The sequence below is a fragment of the Ambystoma mexicanum genome, chromosome 3p (assembly GCF_040938575.1).
Source record: "Ambystoma mexicanum isolate Mex_15411 chromosome 3p, UKY_AmexF1_1, whole genome shotgun sequence".
Classification (NCBI taxonomy): Eukaryota; Metazoa; Chordata; class Amphibia; order Caudata; family Ambystomatidae; genus Ambystoma; species Ambystoma mexicanum.
The window spans coordinates 27727133-27747013 of record NC_090925.1 but is presented as its reverse complement, the minus strand read 5'-3'; the positions used below and the strand labels follow the sequence as shown (position 1 = coordinate 27747013).

General features: G+C 48.9%; 1 protein-coding gene across 3 annotated transcripts in view; it reads right to left on the bottom strand.

Moving 5' to 3' along the window:
- LOC138580092 (kell blood group glycoprotein-like) overlaps positions 1 to 19881 on the bottom strand; it is a 537793-nt gene that overhangs the window by 471192 nt on the left and 46720 nt on the right. Inside the window, exon 1 of one of the 3 annotated variants that reach the window (XM_069650369.1) lies at positions 12884 to 12983. The exons of the other annotated variants lie outside the window; for them this stretch is intronic. Within the exon in view, the coding sequence (XP_069506470.1) occupies positions 12884 to 12907 (24 nt within the window). The 5' untranslated portion in view covers positions 12908 to 12983. Of the gene's footprint in view, positions 1 to 12883; positions 12984 to 19881 lie in introns of those variants that run through there. 3 annotated transcript variants of the gene reach the window in all.

Genomic DNA, 19881 nt, shown 5'->3' with positions numbered 1-19881 from the left:
GGCTTCCTGGCTGCCCTGCAGGGCATGTTCCCCACAAGGAAGGCAGGCCCTTCCCTTTATCTCGGGGCGCCTGTGCACGTGTTATCAGGGCAGCAACTTCTGGCGCCAGCACGAGATCCTGGGCCAGTAGTGGCTGAATGCCACCTGCATCGTGTTTGCAGGAGCATCCGACTACCGACACGAGATGGCGTCACACTTTAAAGAGTGTGTGCTTCGGGACATCTAGTCCAGTATGTTTGTGGTTTTGAGCGGCATGTCTTTTTCAAGCGCCCGCGGCGGTCTGCGTTGTTTAGCTGCTGGTTTAAGCTGTCCTCATTTTTGCTTTTTTATTGATTTCTTTTTGATGTTTGGGTAATTCTAATTATAGTTATATAAAAAAGGGGGGGGGATAGGATTGCGCTCAACACTATTACAATTTGACAACCAGAAATCAAAATACAGTATCAAACGGTTGATTGGAATTGTCCAGATATATTAGGATCCTTTCTCGATTAGCCGAGTTTACTTTCACGCCGGACATTTGTGGCTTCTGATATTTTTTTTTTACCCATACATAACCCACCCGGACTGATGGGAGTTCTTCCTTGAACAGGATATTGCTATAACAGCTGTTATTTACTATTTTGAAGGCCTTGAAAACGACCCGAGTGTCGAAACACGTGTCGGCTATCTTTCAATCAACTTTATTACTTAATCAACTTTATTAAAATACTGTATTTTGATTTCTGGTTGTCAAATTGTAATAGTGTTGAGCGCAATCCTATCCCCCCCCCTTTTTTATATAACTGTTACTTTATTACCGGCCTGTGTGGATTGGCCGGTGGGAACTGGATTGCTGCTAACACTTCTTCCTTCCTATATATATTTTTCCGATGATATATCATATTGGTGATAACTAGCGCACAGGTACTCCAATTGTGACTCCACACTCTTCGTTCTAATTCTAATTATAGATATCACTGTGAGTTACAGCACAAAGAAGCATACATACAAGTGTACAGTATCGCACACTGGGCCTCATTAGATGTTTGGTGGTATCTGGGTGGTAAATCTGCAAGAAATACCACCAAATGGTATTACTGTTATTGCCCTTTCATCCAGCGGTATTACTGCTGGATTACAAGTGGCCATGGGTGGTGTTAGTCCCCATTAATTGGAGTTCAACTGACTCCATAGGGGATTTTGGTGCTGTTGCCGCCAGCGGTAATTCTGCTGAGTTGGCTGATTTTGAGCAGTAAGGGGGCGGAAATATATCCAGCTTCTTGCTGGAGGTTTTATCCTCCACCTTATCCCGAAACGCGTAGTTGGGCAGTGCAGTAATAGGACGGTAAACGGCATTACCGCCGTATTTTCACGCACCGTTTAACTCATAATGAGGCCCAACTGTGTGCTGAATTTCGTCAAGGCGTTTTGCTTTTCAGCCCCATAGAAGTTGGTAGATTGAGTGTTCTGAATACTCACCTTATCCTAGGTAGTAAGGAAACGGTCAGTGCTTCTAGCGCCTCACTAGACAAAATGAGCTACACTGGCACCCTGAAGCTTTATGAAATCGATACCGCCATGTGATGTCCCAGGGAAGGCTAGTAGCTCTCCCCTGAACTCTCGGCCCGTGCACAGAGCACTGGGACTGAATTCCCCCCACATAGTTCCAGGGAAAGGGAGTGCGCAGAAGATGCGTGCTGGTCATTTTCAAAAAGGTTTGGGCCCCCCCCTTTTCTACAGCTCAGACTTGCTGTAATCCGAGTAATAAACAAGCAGCATGTGAAGGCAACATGTTCAGTCCATGACGAGGGTACATGTGTTCAGGCCTAGGTACAGGACTCGTTTTAGTTACACCAGCCGCGGGAAAGGTGTAGTTCAGAGGCAGGGCAGAGGTAAGTAGCCATATGAAAAGGGCACAGATACCCCCGAAGACTCAGGTTAGCAGTCTCACTAAATGCAAAAGTGCTCATGCATGTAGACAGATTGCAGAGAATGTGGATATAAAATAAAGCTATGGTTTTGCTATTAGTCAGCGAAGAAACAATAGACTCTGTGGTGTGCAATATATCAGTGGCCACTATTATCATATACAAAGCAACAGTGTGGCCGGTTACACGAGTTAGACCTTTTTTGAAGGGCAGATCCTCAGAACAAAATGACTATTAGGTGCTAACAATTTTCTAAGGTTCACAGACTGGCAATTTTGACTAATTATGAAAAACAAGATTAAATGAGTTGCCCAGGATCACACACGCTCGTTAAGAGGTGAAGCTGAGATTTGAGCCCAATCTGTAATGTATGCACTGGACCACATTGTTTCCCAGTTCTTATCATGCAGCAATGTGCAACTATTTGTGAATGTTTCACTTTCATGCACTCAAATAATAACCTATTGTTTTAAGAACGGATTTGGAAAGTACACAAATCACAGTTACATATCTGTGCAGCACACAGTTAAGTGTTTACATGCACATTAAAGGCTGAGTTGGCCTTGCTGGAATATGTTCCTGTGATCTGGCATATGAACACAAATCTCTATAGCAAGTGCTTAACAAACTGAGCAATCTTCCGAGCGATCGTGGAACTCAAATGTATCAATATGCATTTCAACCTTCGGTATGCCACGTGATCTGTGCATTCCCTAGGGAAAGGTGTGAATACTACAGGAGTTGTGCTTTCATAAATGGACAAACTGTGTGTACTAAAGTGAACACAAAAAGCATTATAGGAATAATTGATCCGAGCAAAATGTACTTCTGTCAGCAGGATTAGGCCTCCGCAGTGCAACATAAACATCCTGGTATGTGTTATTGCAGGTTCGTACACAAAATGGCCATTGAGTGCTTTCAATCAAGCAACAACGTGCCCCACACCCCCAACAACCAGCAAGGGAGGGGGCCCAGGGCACATGCCCCTTCTACCTTCGTGACGAATCAACTTCTGGGGCACCAGTGGTCCAGGGATGAATATCAGTTTCTAAACCATCAATCAGCCCCACACCTCTAGTACACCAGAAGGGATCCAAACAGATTGGAAATACAAGTGAATTATAAGACCTCCTTGTCCAATTTTAGTAACGTGGACGGAACGGCAGGCTTAGGTCAACAAGGTTGTGGATCATTGGTTAATTGCAACACAGCGAAAATACAATTATTACCCAATTATTACCCAATGATAAAAGGGACTGTCCAGTCAAGGTTGTATACAAATATCTACTTTATTATTATCACAAAAGACAGTTCTAGCACAATACGACCACCCTGTAAAGGAACACAGAGGACAAACAGTTTCACAAAGGAAAGGGACGCACTCTTGATACTGACAGAAGGGTAGTTGGTAAAGTAAACAGTCTTACTGTTCAAGGTTATTCGGTTCCAGCATCAAGGGGGCAAAGGGTTCTACCTGTCTCTATGGGCCTTCGGAGAGGACTAGGGGGTCAGAACCACAATGTACCTGGTGCTGAAGAAGTTCTTGGTGCTGGACAGTGTTGGGGCGGTTCCAGGGGGCTTTGCAGCCCTTGAGACAGAGTTAGTGGTGGGAGACAGCAGCGGGTATCAGGCAGCAGGAAGTTCGGCAAGTGCGGCAAGTGAAGATGGGCGGACGTCTGCAGGCTGCCCAGCGTGGTGGCTGAGGGCCAAGAATCGTGGTCTCTGTGCTGGTTGGTGGCATCTTGAACGGCTCTTGTTACTGCAGTGTGACAACAGTCAGCGGTGCAGCCGGATGCGGTTTGAAGAGGGATGCGGAATGCTGCCACCCCCTCCCCCTCCTATGAAATTCATGACCCAGAAAAAGGCCAGGAAACATCGTAATCCACTATTTCAGACTAATCCCAATGGATCAATGATTAATTAGGGTACAAAACTGGCCTGCCAGCCAGGAGAAGTTGAGATGTCCATGGATTTCTTCGGTCCCTGTGCTGCTCCCTGTTAATTTTCTTTGTAATAAACCGCAGTTTGAACTTGACATTTGACTGAGTCCTCTGTTTGTCCTGTGGAAGGTGTTGGGCTTTCCGAGAGCCCGCTAACCCCTAGTGGCCCTCAGGCATACCTGGGAGTTTGTCCCAACAGGTTTGAGGACTCGACTGTCTCGAAAATGTCCTTAAAGGATGGAGGCTGGTTGATGCTTGTGTGGCACTCCTAGCCTCTCCGCAGGGCTTGAGTTGTCCTTTCAAGGCAGATGGCCCAAAGCTCAGGGGAGTGTTTGCAGGGGCAACGGCCTTGTCCTTAGATACTCTATTGCACTTACCACCTAGGAAATTTGCTGGCGGAGCCTAGCAGGGCATGTTGTGTGCTGGCTGGTTACCAGTTCTGGAGCTGCTGGACGGGTCCTCTGAGTCCAGTATCTCCCTCTGTTCCCTGGGAGATGTTTAGGGGAGGGATCTTGCATCCCTCTCGGAACTCCTGGCATTCCTTCACTGGCAGAAGATGTAAGGTAGACTGTACCTTCAGCCCGGGTCCAAATGAGTCCTTCTTCTTACTCCTTTCAAAGTAGTCGAATGAGCTGTCAAGTGAGGGGTTCAGCCCTTTCTAAAAGCCAAATGGCCCCAGTGATTGGTGCAGGCTAAGCCCACCTTAATGAACCAATCCTGGGTCCCCACCAACAATTTCCTGTTATGCATGAGGTCAGGACCAGAGTGCTCTGCAACAGGACAGACAAGGGGTGACAACCCATACCTAAGTCCCGCCAATCTCCCTGTCTGTTGTAGATCAAAGTGTCTCTCTGGTTCACTGAGCCCTCTGTGACTCTTGATTAAAGCGCAGGTCTCCCTTGAAGTTTGTGAGGGAAATTTCAATGGGTAATTTCGACCTGTTTTTCACACGAGCAACACTGTGAACTTCAATCCTCTCCAAGCATAAGCCCTGCAAGCTGGGTGAAACGTCTCGGGTGATAAGTGGACATCTTATGGACAGGTCTATCCTTGTGTAGCAAATGTACATGTAGAGTGGCACAGGCTTTAGTTGGTGAGGCTGGTGCTTCCCTGGGGAACGCCATCAGCCACAGCTCGTGGCTTCATTTTCGAGGCAAAGTCCTACAATGTAATTGCATACGGTGGCGATCTGCAATGGGGGAGGGTAGGAGGGGTCGTTATTTGGGACAGTGGGAGATAAGCACGTGGCTCCACCTCTCTGCATGTTACGTTAACCCTCAGGATTTAGATGTGGCACCCCCCGGGGATCCTCTATCAGGGGTAATCTGGATGCTGCCCCTCCAGCCTCATATACTTCTCCTAGACCTTCCTCCACAGTGGAATCTGACCCCTCAGTGGTGGTTTGGGGAGCCTGCTAGAACAGGAGACATCTTTCGGGAGGAATTGCAACCCGCTGGATCAGGTCCAGCTATGGAGGAACAAACTTAATCATTCACTCATCCTCCTCTGGGTATGGGGCATCGCCCTGATGTGCTTTTCCCGCCTCACTGTGGCTTTGCCCATTGTCATCCCCACCATGGTGGTGTTCCTAGGTACCCCGACAGTGTTGTTGACCCTCACTGGGTTTTGCTACCAGCTCCCCGGACAGTGCTGAGTGCTCCTATGTGTCCCTCAGGTAATAGCGTTGATGAGCTTTGGGTTATGCCCTGGTTGGTCTCATTATCAGGCGCATTTTTTTGTTTGTAGGTTGTTTACCATGGCCTTCATGTTCCCCTTTGGAATTTGAATCCTACATTGTTTCCCACTGTTGTTTCCCACTGTTATTTCGTCCTCGGTTGTGCACCATTCTGACGGAGCTCCTGTCTACATCTTCTGACAACGATATGTATAGCAACAAATATATATGTAGTAACTGTCAACTTGTAGCCACTGAGGAACCATCATAGTTCAGGAAGCAGTCATGCGAAAATGACATACGAGGTAGTTTGGCACTGTAAAGTGCTGTCATTTTCAGACATTTGAGTTAACCACTGCTTTTTAATTTAGCAAGACATAAGTTAGCCACTGTTTGTAAATGTTGCTTTCTTTTAGAATATAGCTTTTGTTGTGAACTTAGCAGGATATGTGAGCTAGCCACTGCTTTTTAGCTTAGTGTGACATTTCAGTTAGCCACTGGTTTTAGGCAGCTAATGGACCACTTGAAGCAGGCCGGGGCAGCACAGAACTTCCATCAAATCACTGAATGACGCTGAGACTGTCCTAACAATCGCCGGCAGAACACCGGAGAGGGTCCATGCCACACATACGAAAGCAAGAAGCCAGCCAGTGCACACGCATGCATACCACACTCCATGCTTATGGAAAACAGCCAAAGGCAAGGCCACTCACCCGCATGCCTCTGCAACCATGCGCCACTCCCAATGGCACATCGCACAACCCCGCTGACATTAGAATGCAGTTATCCACCAGAATTCGGTCCAGCTGGACACATGATGAGTTCTCCTACTGTTGCATACTCTCATGTCAACTTCAAAGCACCATCCCCTTGCAAGCTTGATACGGGTAGCTAGTAGGGACACGGCCAGCCCTACCCAACTTCACTTTGGCTACAATGCACACACGCATTATAAACTCCTCTGATCAATTTTCCCAAACCTTAGACTATGGTTGCCAGAGGACATACAGCTACAGCGCTTTGAGGCCATACCAATGGGATAAAGGCACTACTGTCTTGTGGTAAAATTTCCGGTTATGTGTTCTGGAATAATTATGGTTTAGCAGGTTGTTCCCAAGAGGACCTTATCTCCAATCCAGGAAAGGTAAAGAGGCGCTTGATGGAGAGAGACTGGATCCAAACCCTGGATGAAGCACACGCCTCAAAACTCACAAAGGAAGGGCCTGCCAATCCGGCAAAAGTCAACGGAACCAGATCCTACTTATTAAAATGCCCATCCAGGAAGCTCCGCGAAAACGTCTTGCGCATCCGACTGAACATCCTATACACAAAGGAAATACTGGCCAGAGGTAAACAAACAAACAGCAGCCTCTGCCGATTCTGCACTCAACCAGACACGATCGAAACACTCAAGCATCTGCTGTTAAGGTGCCGAGGGGTGGACGCAGCACGCACCCTCCACCCGGGCCGCTTATTTGCCAATGCTTATTGTTTTGATGAAGAGGAAAGATGGAACAATCTGATGAGTGGAGAAAATACTAGTTGGACCATCGCCGTGGTGGGCTTCTTTGAAAGCCTCGGCTTACAGAAACGCCCGGAACCTAAAAAACCAGCTACCTGAAGGGAACAAACTTCTCCTCTAGATGGTGGAGGCTGGTGCGATCAGGACTTACTCCGAAGACTCCAGACCGAGAGACCGATTCTTGACAAGGAATCTTGTAAAAATTGTTTTTTGTTTTAACAATTGAACCAAGTAATAAAAAAAATAAAAAATAAAAAATGATGGTTTCTGTGTGCTATAGTCAGAGCTGCAATCTTAGTCACTGTGTGCTCTTTTGTTCCAATCACATTAACTGTGTAGTCTGATCCCCCCGCCCCACCGCATCCCCAATATTAGCCATGATCACTGTGTTCTCGTGTAGTGCAAGCATATTTACTGTGTGTCTTGTGGCACACTCCTGGTAACTGTGTTCCTCTTGTTTTGTGGCAGAATCCTGGAACACTGTAAGTCACTCTAAGTCACTATGTGGTCTTGTGACACCATCCTGGACTCTATGTGGTCGTGGGCACAATTCTAAACACTTTGGGCCTGATTCACAGAAGCATTTTATAATGGTGCAATACCACTGAAAAACGCTCTCTGAATCAGGCCCTTTGTGGCTGTGTGGCACAATCCTGGTCTCTTCATGACCATGTGATACCTTCCTGATCTCTACACGGTTGTATGGCATAATCTTGGTCAATGTGTGATATTGTCTAGGAGCACAATTCCGGTCACTGTGCAGTTCAGTGTCACCGCCCTGCTCACTATATCGACTTGTGACACAATCATGTTGGTCCCTGTGCTGTCTTGCGACCCAATCTTGGTCTCTCTGTAGTCTCGTCACACTCACTGCGTGGTCCAATCCTGAGCACTGTGTGATCTTGTTGCACATTCCTGATAGTTGTGTAGTCTTGTAACGCCATCATAGTGTCTTATGACTATGGGTACAATCCTGCTCCCTAAGTGGTATTGTCTTGTGGCCCAATTTTGGCCATGGTGTGTGTGATGCTGGAAATGCATCGGAGGGACAGGGCCTCTGTATCCTTGTCCTTTACTGCTTTTTATCGTGTGTTCTGTCGTGTTTTCCGCACAGGAGTTCATGTGGGACTCCTGGTGGTGCAGCTCTCTCTCTTTTGGTTTGGTGAATGGACCCGTGGGATACCCTTATGGCACATATGGGCCGGGGTACAACCCTATGCCCCTAGTGTATGTTTTTGGGCATCTGTGGGTGGCCTGCAAAGCAGGGTATGGGCTGGTGGCAGCACCATGCTGAAATTGACAGGTGCGCGGAGTATCCTCCATTTTGGGATACCCCGGTCCTGCCATTAGGATCCGTTGATTCCTGATGGAAAACAAGACGGCCCCTGTGGCCTCTTGCTTTCTATTCCCCATTACCTTGTTTTCCCAAAGTCCTGGGAAGCCCTGACTCTGTCCCTTCCCCCTGACTGACTGTTGGGTGGAAGTGCCATATATGGTGTTGTTGTGAAGGCCCGGCCAGACTAGCTGGAGCCTTCCCAGTGATGTATGTTGTGGGTACCTCCTGTGGGTGGGACCTGGGTGAATAGAGTGTGTGACGAATATGCATTCTGTGTTGTGGGTGTTTAGTATCTGGTGGTTGACACAATGACTGAGACAACCCTGCCCGAAACCGGTATGAATGCAGCTTGGAGTGTTGAATGGCTCGGTACTTGTCCCAATGCACATAACTTGTTGTGAGTGTCTGGAGAGAAGTGAATGGCCTGAATACCTCGTGTGCCTGATTGGCTGCCTGCCTGCATGAATGCCCGAAGTCGTGATTGGATGCTTGAGTGTGACCCAGCGGAATTAATGGGAGATCAACAGTATATCTGGGGACCTCTCACTGCTAGGAATCGTGTTCAGAAGCTGAAGTCCACTACGACGAGTAACTGGAGTAACTGACGCTTGACCTTGAAGCTCTGCTGGACGAGAAGAATTGCTGTTGCTCTCCTTCACAATCTGAAATCTGCTGTGCCTCCGAGGACTGACCCAGAGAGGACCTGGTAAGGCGACCTCTTCCCAAGCTACGAGGGACCATCGTGCACAGCTGATCTTTGCCAACGCTCCCTGGTAGACAGACCTTCGACAGGCTGCCGACCCAATACGGGGACTGCTGCGGAACTCCAAGGAGAAGCACTCAGACTGTTGTCCGCCACTGTCGACGACCGCCGTCGCCGACCGGAGCCGCCGTGCTCCCGTTTGCCTAAAAACTTCAATTGATCATCGGACGCTCTCGTCTGCATCGTCACCCACTTGTCTCCCGCTGGAGAAGGCCTGACCGTCGACGCGCCGAGGAGCATCCACCGGTGGGTTTCCTGCCACCTAAAGACCACAGAGACGCCGACGACTCGACGCCCTTGCTGGGCCACAGTTCTTCATCATCTCTTTGCGGTCCAAAACTTTCGTCACCGAGGTGCCCCGCATGCCTCTTCCTTGCAAGACGCCAACGCTCTGGCGTCGACGAGCACCGCTAGGAACGAAGCTGCCACTTCCCTGCCGTAGTTCACCCTGTTCACCGTCGGACGTTTGACGACCCGTGACTCCTGCCTTAAAGGGAGGGCACTCAAGAAGGACCGTCCATTCCCCTACACCTCTCGACGATCCGTGGCTCCCGCCTGAAAGGGAGGCACTCAAGAAGTATCGGTCAACGCATCGTCAGAGAACTCTACTCCACCAGGTACATTGGGGGGGGTAAAACCTTAATAGGAAGAAGTGAGACTATTGAACATATGGACTGGGCTTGTGCGATATACCCTTATTTTACAGGTTGCCGAGGTGGGGGTATCTCCATACAGAACTGTGTCTAGGTAACGGGGCCAGCATTCTGCCTATTGTTTCAACCATCTTACGTTCCTGCCTATCTCTATTGCTGATTTCCGCGTTATTAATCTGTGTGACATTTTAACCGTACAGTTGATGCATTTTAATGAGATTCGATAACATTAGTGGTACCACTTTAGAATTTGATATATTTATCATTATTGACTTCGAGTACAAAGTGTGTTATTGTGATCGTGTACATACCTTTGAATATTAATTATATAAAGACTGTGTTTTTAGTAATACAGTGTGTGGACTTTCCTTTGCGGGGGTTCAGGGACTACACTGTACTTAAGAACCAGCCTGCATCACCTCCTGAGAAGCTAGGCCTTGATTGCTCGTCCATTGCTACCGTAATAGAGAATCTTGGCTGGGGTCCTCTGTGCCTCTCCTCTACTATATAGAGAGCAGAAGTACAGACCCCCCCACCAGTCTTTACAGTGTGGTTTTGTGGTTCAGTCCTAATCACTCTGCAGGGGTGGACTGGGAACCAAAGGTCGCCCTGCAAATTATGTTAAAACTGGTCCCACTAATGTGCTGAGTGAAGCCCAACAAACTGTACTAAGGTATGCAAACAAATATATACATGCATGTAAGCATTTATATATGTGTATGCGTCCCTTACTATGGTTTGTGTAGTATGCAAGAAATATTTTATAAACATAGAAATATGTAACATATTTCTATGTTTATCAAAGATGGATTGAAAAGTACATAAACCACAGTAAGGTGAGCACACAAAAAAATAACATTTATATATTTGTGTGCGTACCTTATGGTGTGCATACTTGTCAAGCCATCTTTCTATGTTTATAAAAGATGGCTTCAAAAGTGCACAACTCAAACCATCTTTTATAAAGCTTTGCCGACGGACAAAGCCTGAGGCGTCTTTGTCCATCGGCAAAACTTTATAAAAGATGGCTTGAATTGTGTACTTTTCAAGCCATCTTTTATAAACAGCGAACTATTTCAAGGAATCATCAGGTTCACCGAGGGTTAAAGACGCCTCTGCAACCTGGGGAAACAAAGGCACAGTCACTTCCTCTGGTGACAGGGGTCACCAGAGGAATTTACAGTGACTGACAGAAGTGCCAGCCAGTCACAGCGTCGCTGTGGCTGGCGGGCACTTCTGTCAGCTTGCCTGATTTAATACGGGCACATCTCCCGTCGTGGCGGGATAATGTGTCCCACCAATGTTATGGTGGGACCGGGGCCCCGGCCCACTTAAAGCACTGGGCAAAGCTCTACAGGGTCCATTGAAACTGAAAAAGCTGAAAGGGTCTGACGCAGTCCCGAGCCTGAGTCTTGACATGGATGAGTTACTAGCAGATGTCTGTCAAGAAAAGCTGCGACTGCAACAGAAGAAAGTAACCCTTTCTAGTGCAAGCGCAATCTAACAGGGGAAACGGGGGTAATAAAAGGCAACGGGACTCGTCCTTACACGTCTTCAAATAAATGCAGAAATGACACTGTTTTGACGGAATGTTTAATCGTGTCTGTTTCCAATCGGACTCGGGTCAGAGGTCAGAGATGTGACGGTTAAGGGGGAAGGAGTTCCAAGCTCAACAAAAAAGACAAATATTAGACCGACGGCACTGCCTCACAACAATGGCTACGAGGAGACATCCAGCTACCCAAATACACCACAAGAACTATCTGCAAGCCCACACTAAGAGCTCCACACACAACAGAAAGGCACACACCCCTGCAAGAGGGGCGCCTGCAGTATGAACACAGCCACCTCCCTTGGTCATTGCACAACACAATTGATCAGTGTGCGACACTCATTTTGGCAGAATGTAAGTGCAATTGCGGTTGGCTGCTCTCACATTTTGCAAGCTGAGTTTCTGACAGATCATTTGCTGGAATCTGTATTTTGAAGTCCTCGTAAATGGCACACAAGTACCAGCATGCAAAGGGAAGGCGCCTGCAAACCTTGAGGTTCACAGACTGATCCCTAACACCTTTACCAGAAGTCAAAAGCTAGAACAAAATGGGTGAATACAAGCAACACACCCCGAACAATCTCAATGCACGCCCCGGCTTCAACTCAGGGAACTATAGCGCTGAGAGGCAGCCTGAGAAAGTACGAGTCACAAAACACCGATTAAGCTGCAAACTTCAACACAGCCTCCAAATTGCGTCCAACCCGACATTCCCCACCTGCCAAATATGCCTGCAATGAGTCCCCTGAAGGTGTGCACGGCGAAGTGTGCACTGAAATGCACTGCAGTGCTGCTAGCCGAGGACCGCGTGCATTCAGAAGCCTTGGGGGGAAGCACGTGCGGCACCCGGGAATGCGAGTCAGCTGAGGTGTGGGGTCTGAGAAGCAGCTTTGAGGGTTATTCTCAAGAAGCGGTCACAGGTGGCCCGAGGGGTGCAGTGTCAGGTGGGTGTGGCCAGCGTGCACGGACACGGGGGCCGTGTGCAGAGTCGCACACTCGCTCTCTCTCGGAATGTACACACAAACGGTGTCCTTCCACACACCTGCAGACGCCCTCTGAACAACACACACACCGAGTGTGTCCTTCCTGGCAGTTCCTGCAGATGCACTCCTCCCCTGCCCCCAACAATGCACACCACCTGCAAAGGCACGATCACTCTTAGAACCCATATACAAGCGGTCTCCTCCTATCCTCCTAGCACACACCTACATATGCCGCCCCTCTCAGAACGTACAACAAGCAGGCGACACCTGTTCCCTTCTATCACACACCTGCACGCCTCAGACAGCAGAAGAAACACAAAGCGTGTGATTGTGGCAAGCCCCCAGTGGGTGCACTCAGCAAACTGAGTCCTATCACCTACGATTAGAGGTGCACGCCGTCGGAACTCACAACCAACACACGTGTACACTGTGTGTGCTATCACACACGGGCAGATGCAGTCACCTTCCGAGAACTCTGTAAGATAGGGCCTGCTTTGAGGGAAGGGATTGAGCACACCCTGGCACTGCCACACCCCTGTGACCCCTTACCTGCTGGTTGCAGGAGCGCGTCATAGCCTGTGTGCTCTGCTGCGTGCTTTCCACTCCGCCGGCGTCCCTGCAGCACTTCGACTGTAGACTGTCAGTCTCGGGAGGGGGCGGGTCTCGGGAGAGAGGGAGGAGTTGGTGGAGCCGCGCCCCTTCCTAACAGGGGAGTACGGTGGAGCCCCCCCCCCCCCAACCCCTCTGCATCCCGCACCCTAAGCCCCCACCCTGCCTGTGAGCATGTTCCGGCTGACCAATGGACGCCTGGCCGGTGAACTTCTGAGAAAGACGCCCTAGGATAGCTCAGTGGGCTGAGCGCCTACCGCAGATGTGTGTGTACACGGGCAGCATTGAGCTTATTATAGCGCCAAGAGACGGTGCTTTCTGTGCTTTGTGGCACATACCGGGCTTGTATAGGAGTGCAAGGACTGGCCGCCTCTGGGCGAGGGCTGCTGCTGCTTCTGCTTCAGTAAGCGCATTATTATAGCGCCTAGAGACGGTGTTCTCTGTGCTTTGTGGCACATACCGGGCCTGCATAGGAGTGCAAGGACTGGCCGCCTCTGGGCGAGCGCTGCTGCTGCTTCAGTAAGTGCATTACTATAGCGCCTAGAGACGGTGCTCTCTGTGCTTTGTGGCACATACCGGGCCTGCATAGGAGTGCAAGGACTGGCCGCCTCTGGGCGAGGGCTGCTGCTGCTTCAGTAAGTGCATTATTATAGCGCCTAGAGACGGTGCTTTCTGTGCTGTGTGGCACATACCGGGCCTGTATAGGAGTGCAAGGACTGGCCGCCTCTGGGCGAGGGCTGCTGCTGCTTCAGTAAGCGCCTAGAGACGGTGCTTTCTGTGCTGTGTGGCACATACCGGGCCTGTATAGGAGTGCAAGGACCGGCCGCCTCTGGACGAGGGCTGCTGCTGCTTCAGTAAGCGCATTGTTATAGCGCCTAGAGACGGTGCTCTCTGTGCTTTGGGGCACATACCGGGCCTGTATAGGAGTGCAAGGACTGGCCGCCTCTGGGCGAGGGCTGCTGCTGCTTCAGTAAGCGCATTATTATAGCGCCTAGAGACGGTGCTCTCTGTGCTTTGTGGCACATACGGGGCCTGTATAGGAGTGCAAGGACTGGCCGCCTCTGGGCGAGGGCTGCTGCTGCTTCAGTAAGCGCATTATTATAGCGCCTAGAGTGCTTTCTGTGCTTTGTGGCACATACCGGGCCTGTATAGGAGTGCAAGGACTGGCCGCCTCTGGGCGAGGGCTGCTGCTGCTTCAGTAAGCGCATTGTTATAGCGCCTAGAGACGGTGCTTTCTGTGCTGTGTGGACATACCGGGCCTGTATAGGAGTGCAAGGACTGACCGCCTCTGGGCGAGGGCTGCTGCTGCTTCAGTAAGCGCATTATTATAGCGCCTAGAGACGGTGCTTTCTGTGCTTTGTGGCACATACCGGGCCTGTATAGGAGTGCAAGGACTGGCCGCCTCTGGGCGAGGGCTGCTGCTGCTTCAGTAAGCGCATTATTATAGCGCCTAGAGACGGTGCTTTCTCTGCTTTGTGGCACATACCGGGCCTGTATAGGAGTGCAAGGACTGGCCGCCTCTGGGCGAGGGCTGCTGCTGCTTCAGTAAGCGCATTATTATAGCGCCAAGAGACGGTGCTTTCTGTGCTGTGTGGCACATACCGGGCCTGTATAGAAGTGCAAGGACAGGCCGCCTCTGGGCGAGGGCTGCTGCTGCTTCAGTAAGCGCATTACTATAGCGCCTAGAGACGGTGCTCTCTGTGCTGTGTGGCACATACCGGGCCTGTATAGGAGTGCAAGGACTGGCCGCCTCTGGGCGAGGGCTGCTGCTGCTTCAGTAAGCGCATTATTATAGCGCCTAGAGACGGTGCTTTCTGTGCTGTGTGGCACATACCGGGCCTGTATAGAAGTGCAAGGACAGGCCGCCTCTGGGCGAGGGCTGCTGCTGCTTCAGTAAGCGCATTACTATAGCGCCTAGAGACGGTGCTCTCTGTGCTGTGTGGCACATACCGGGCCTGTATAGGAGTGCAAGGACTGGCCGCCTCTGGGCGAGGGCTGCTGCTGCTTCAGTAAGTGCATTATTATAGCGCCTAGAGACGGGCGAGGGCTGCTGCTGCTTCTTTTCTGGGCCGCTTTTGTTGCTTGTGGTGTTTTAATTCCACAGCGGCACGTGTTCAGGTGGGAAAGGGGCAGAGAAGTGTGAGAGCAGCAGGACCCCGATACGGGTTAAGTTCCCCCAGAAAATATACCCCAGAGGCCTGAGTGATTCCACGACCCCCGATGGGTAGTTATTTACCCAGGAATGTACCCCAGCGGGAGAAGGACAGAGGCACGAGATGCAGCCCGTGGGTGGTACACGGGCAAAGGACACGCAGGGTGGGGTGAGGGGGTGGTGGGGGGGGGGTGGTTCTGGCTTATGGCTTTACCCCGAAGCAATGTGCTAGAAAGCGCCCCCGCACGTCTCAACAAACCCTGGCATATGTGTTGTGAGAATAGATTATGCGGGATGTTGTACTATTCCAATGTATATGCAGAGTTATACATGTTTAAAAATAATTTCTACTCCATTCACTGAGCTCCTGCAGGCATCGCACGGAGTTCCTGCAGGCACCCCACTGAGCTCCTGCAGGCACCCCACTGAGTTCCTGCAGGCACCCCACTGAGCTCCTGCATGCACCCTACTGAGCTGCCGCAGACACCCCACTGAGTTCCTGCAGCCACCACACTGAGCTCCTGCAGGCACCCCACTGAGCTCATTCTGGCACTCTGCTGAGATCCTGCAGGCACCCCACTTAGTTCCTGCAGGCACCACACCGAGCTCCTGCAGGGACCCCACTGAACTCCTGCAGGCACCCCTGTGAGAGACTGTAGCCACCCAACGGAACTAAAATGGGTACCCCACCCAACTCCTACAAACTTCCAAGTGACTCCAGGCAGCTACTCAAGTTTGCTCCTAAGAGGTCTGCAATGGAGGTCCTGCAGCTTAACATAAGCTCTTGCAGTTAACCCATTGAAATCCTGCAGGCTTCCACTGAACTTCTACATGTGCACCACAAAGCGTAACACCGGTACCCCGATGAAATCCTGTAGGCTCCCACTGAACTTCTAAACACGGATACAATTGAACAGGTCAAAAGAAGGAACACCTTCACACTCTCCTGTGTACCCTGTTGTCTAAAATAAATAAACACAGACACTCAAGTAATGGTATTTTACTCAAAAGATTGTTTGTACTGTATTATACATCGTGAATGGAATTGATTGATGTGTCAACATTTCTTTTCACCAAACATTACTTTCTATACCACACATATAGACCATGAAAGCAGACACCAGTGATGCCGGTGAATGCTTGTGCGACAGAACCGAGGACAATTCAGTAATCGTCACAACATAGTAAACAGCATAATAACAAGTACAAAACAAAACGAAAAAAACATAGTATTCTTGAAAGAGTAAACAGTGATGTTACCCTGTAGGTAAGAGGTGCGTCTACACCAAGGTGTTTCTGCCGTCTCAGGGGGCTAGATGGGCCTCGTGTCTACTACGGCATTCATCAGGACGTGGTCTGTGTGGGGGTGCTGTAGACAGGGAAAGGGAATATTGTTTAGGAGAGAGTTCAAGTGAAATGATTTAAAAGTCAATTTAATGGTTGGCTGTACCATGTATATACTATCATGGAAGGAAGACCGCTTACCTGGGTGGAAGAAATTCCACCAGGTATTCGTGTGTGGGGCCGTCAGTCGGGGCTCCTAGAGCAAGAAAAAGGAGGTTTTAGTCTCCTCAGATAAGACCATGTGTGAAAAATCGACACATGCAGCACCGAGTGATTGTGCAGCTTGTTGTATCAGTGAAATAAAATCTTACCTCACGTGCAGGACTGGGATCCGCGAAGATTTCGTGTGATACACAGTCCTGCAAGAGGTCACTAAATCAGTACCATGTTGTTGATACGAGAACCATTATCTAGGTGGACACAAAAATATTGCAGCGCCGTGAGCGTACCTGGCGGCAAAACGCGAGCGATGCTCCGTGCAGGCTGTGTTGGGCAGGGGTCTGCAAGGACTGCTGAGTCACTCCAGGGCAGAAAGAAAGCTAAAGACGCAGCGTAATGGACGCCGTCGCTAAGCAGCCGATTATTATATACCGGCGACCATGTTGGAATGGTTTAATGGCGCCGGGATACCACGTATCACCCGGGGATAACCCAATCCTCTACAAAGGTGTGGAAAAAGGGGGTCCAAAACGTGTGGGCAATGAAACAGGTGACTGTTAGGTACGGGATTATGGAGTGACCAAAAGCGTATGTTGATAACGGTTGTCATGGTAACAAGTCAGACGTGCTGTAGCAGCAAAAAAACATATTATACAAAAACGAGCATAATTTAACTAGACATATCTGGCTAGACCTCGCTTGAATACATGGACAAGTACAGTAATTGGTTCAGTAATCAATTGCTGACCGAATGGTGATAACAGTTGTCATGGTAACAAATCAGACATGCTGTAGCAATAAAAACCTTTACAAAGGAGCGAGCATAATTCACTGGACATATATGGCTAGGCATAGCTTGAATACATGAAAAAACTGAATGGTGATAACGGTTGTTATGGTGACAAGTCAGACGTGCTGTGGCAGTAAAAAATTATTAAAAAATTATTGGCAGTAAACAATTATCATTATAGAGGAGCAAGCATAATTCACTAGACATATATGGCTAGGCATAGTTTGAATACATGAAAATACACGGTATTACATTTCTAACCATAGTGTACGTAAGCAGAATTCTGCGTGTGTTGTCCATTTCTAGAATGTAACCTAACATGTTGGTGACCCAAAAGTCGGCACTTCCTGAAGTGTAACAAATCACTATGTGGTCTAGTATAGTCTGTGACCCAGAGCCCTCTGCATATAATCTGGGCGGACATGTGATGGAAGAACAGACTACCACCTGGGCTAAGCAGCATGTTTGTGTTTATAAGAAAGACTTCCACTCAAGTGAAATGTTGAGTCCTGCTTGTACTGTATCTAGTTTATGGACCCATCTTTGCTCAAGTCGGGTCAGGGTCTTATTCAAGACCCCTCCCCGTTTGGCTGCGGTGACCTTCTGCAGTATAAACCATCAAAGGTCTGTGTCTTTGTGTTTTGCTTTATTGAAATGTTCCACCAGGGGTTTATCTGCTACCATGTTCCTTATGCATGATCGGTGCTCAGAGATGCGCATTTTTATTGGGCGAATGGTCTTGCCTACATAGAGTAATCCACAGGGGCACTCTATGATGTATACCACACCTTTGGTGTTACAATTCGTGTGCTCTTTCATCGTCCATTTGATTGTCTTATGTTCAAACGATTTCTTCTGTAAGGTGAGCGGGCATGCTACACAGTTCCCACATTTGAAATGTCCCTTGGTGGGTGGTAGCTCCCAGAGAGTGTTTTCGCTTCTTTCCGGTGTGCCAATGAATGTATGGACTAGGGAATCCTTCAGGTTTTTGTTTTTCTTAAAGGCGAAACATGGTGTTTTACTCAAAGTGCCTGGTTGTTTGACCAAGTGCCAATTTTTCTTCACGGTTTTCTGTATCAAAAGGCTCAGTGGTCCAAAGGTGGTCACACATACTAGTCTTCCTAATTCCCTTTTGGGCTTATTTTCAAGGCAGATCTCCCTGGGGGTGTTTCTTGCTCTCTTGTTAGCTTGCTTTATGGATTTCTGTGGGTATCCTCTCTCAATTAGACATCCTTGTAGGTTTTCTGCATGTTCCCTGTATCTTTCGACATCAGTGCAGTTTCTACCAATACGTAGGAACTGTCCATATGGTAGATTATACTTTAACCCCATGGGATGATAACTGCTATAGTGGAGTAGGGTATTACGATCTGTCGGTTTTCAAAAGAGTTCTGTTTTGATTTGGTTCCCCGTTCTGTACATGTGTAAGTCCAGAAAATCAATCTGGTGATGGTCCCCATGGATGGTGAACTTTATGTGCGGGCTACGTGCATTCAGCCAGAGGTGGAATGCCTGGAGTTCGTTGGGGGTACCATCCCAGATGATCAAGTCGTCGTCGATGTAGTGTTTCCAAGGGGCAATGTGCTCATGGAAGGGGTTCGCTTCCGTTGCCACATTCTTTTTCTCGTATTCGGCCATGAAGAGGTTAGCGATGTCAGGGGCAAAGGTTGCCCCCATGCTCACTCCCTTGATTTGTTTATAAATTTGGTCTTGAAAGAAGAAGAAGTTCTCAGACATGGCCAACCTGATGCATTCCAAGATGAAAGCAGTGGGTGTAGTGTCGACATCTTCTCGGGTGTCAAGGAGGTCACGTAACGCCTACAGGCCCTCGTCCTGAGGGATGGATGTATATAGTGCCTCGACATCCATAGTGGCAAAAAGGCTGTCGTTAGTTAGGGAAATACCATTGAGCAAATTGATGGTGCTGGTGGAGTCCTTGAGGTATGTGGGCATCCTGGCAACAAATGGTTTTAGAAAAAAATCGGTGTAAAGAGATAGGGGTTCGAATAATGACTCACATGCGGAAACTATCGGTCTGACACTCGAGAATATGTAGACACTACGCCCACTGCTTTCATCTTGGAATGCATCAGGTTGGCCATGTCTGAGAACTTCTTCCTCTTTCAAGACCAAATTTATAAACAAATCAAGGGAGTGAGCATGGGGGCAACCTTTGCCCCTGACATCGCTAACCTCTTCATGGCCGAATACGAGAAAAAGAATGTGGCAACCGAAGCGAACCCCTTCCATGAGCACATTGCCCTTTGGAAACGCTACATCGACGACGTCTTGATCATCTGGGATGGTACCCCCAACGAACTCCAGGCATTCCACCTCTGGCTGAATGCACGTAGCCCGCACATAAAGTTCACCATCCATTGGGACCATCACCAGATCGATTTTCTGGACTTACACATGTACAGAACGGGGAACCAAATTAAAACAGAACTCTTTCGAAAACCGACAGATCGTAATACCCTACTCCACTATAGC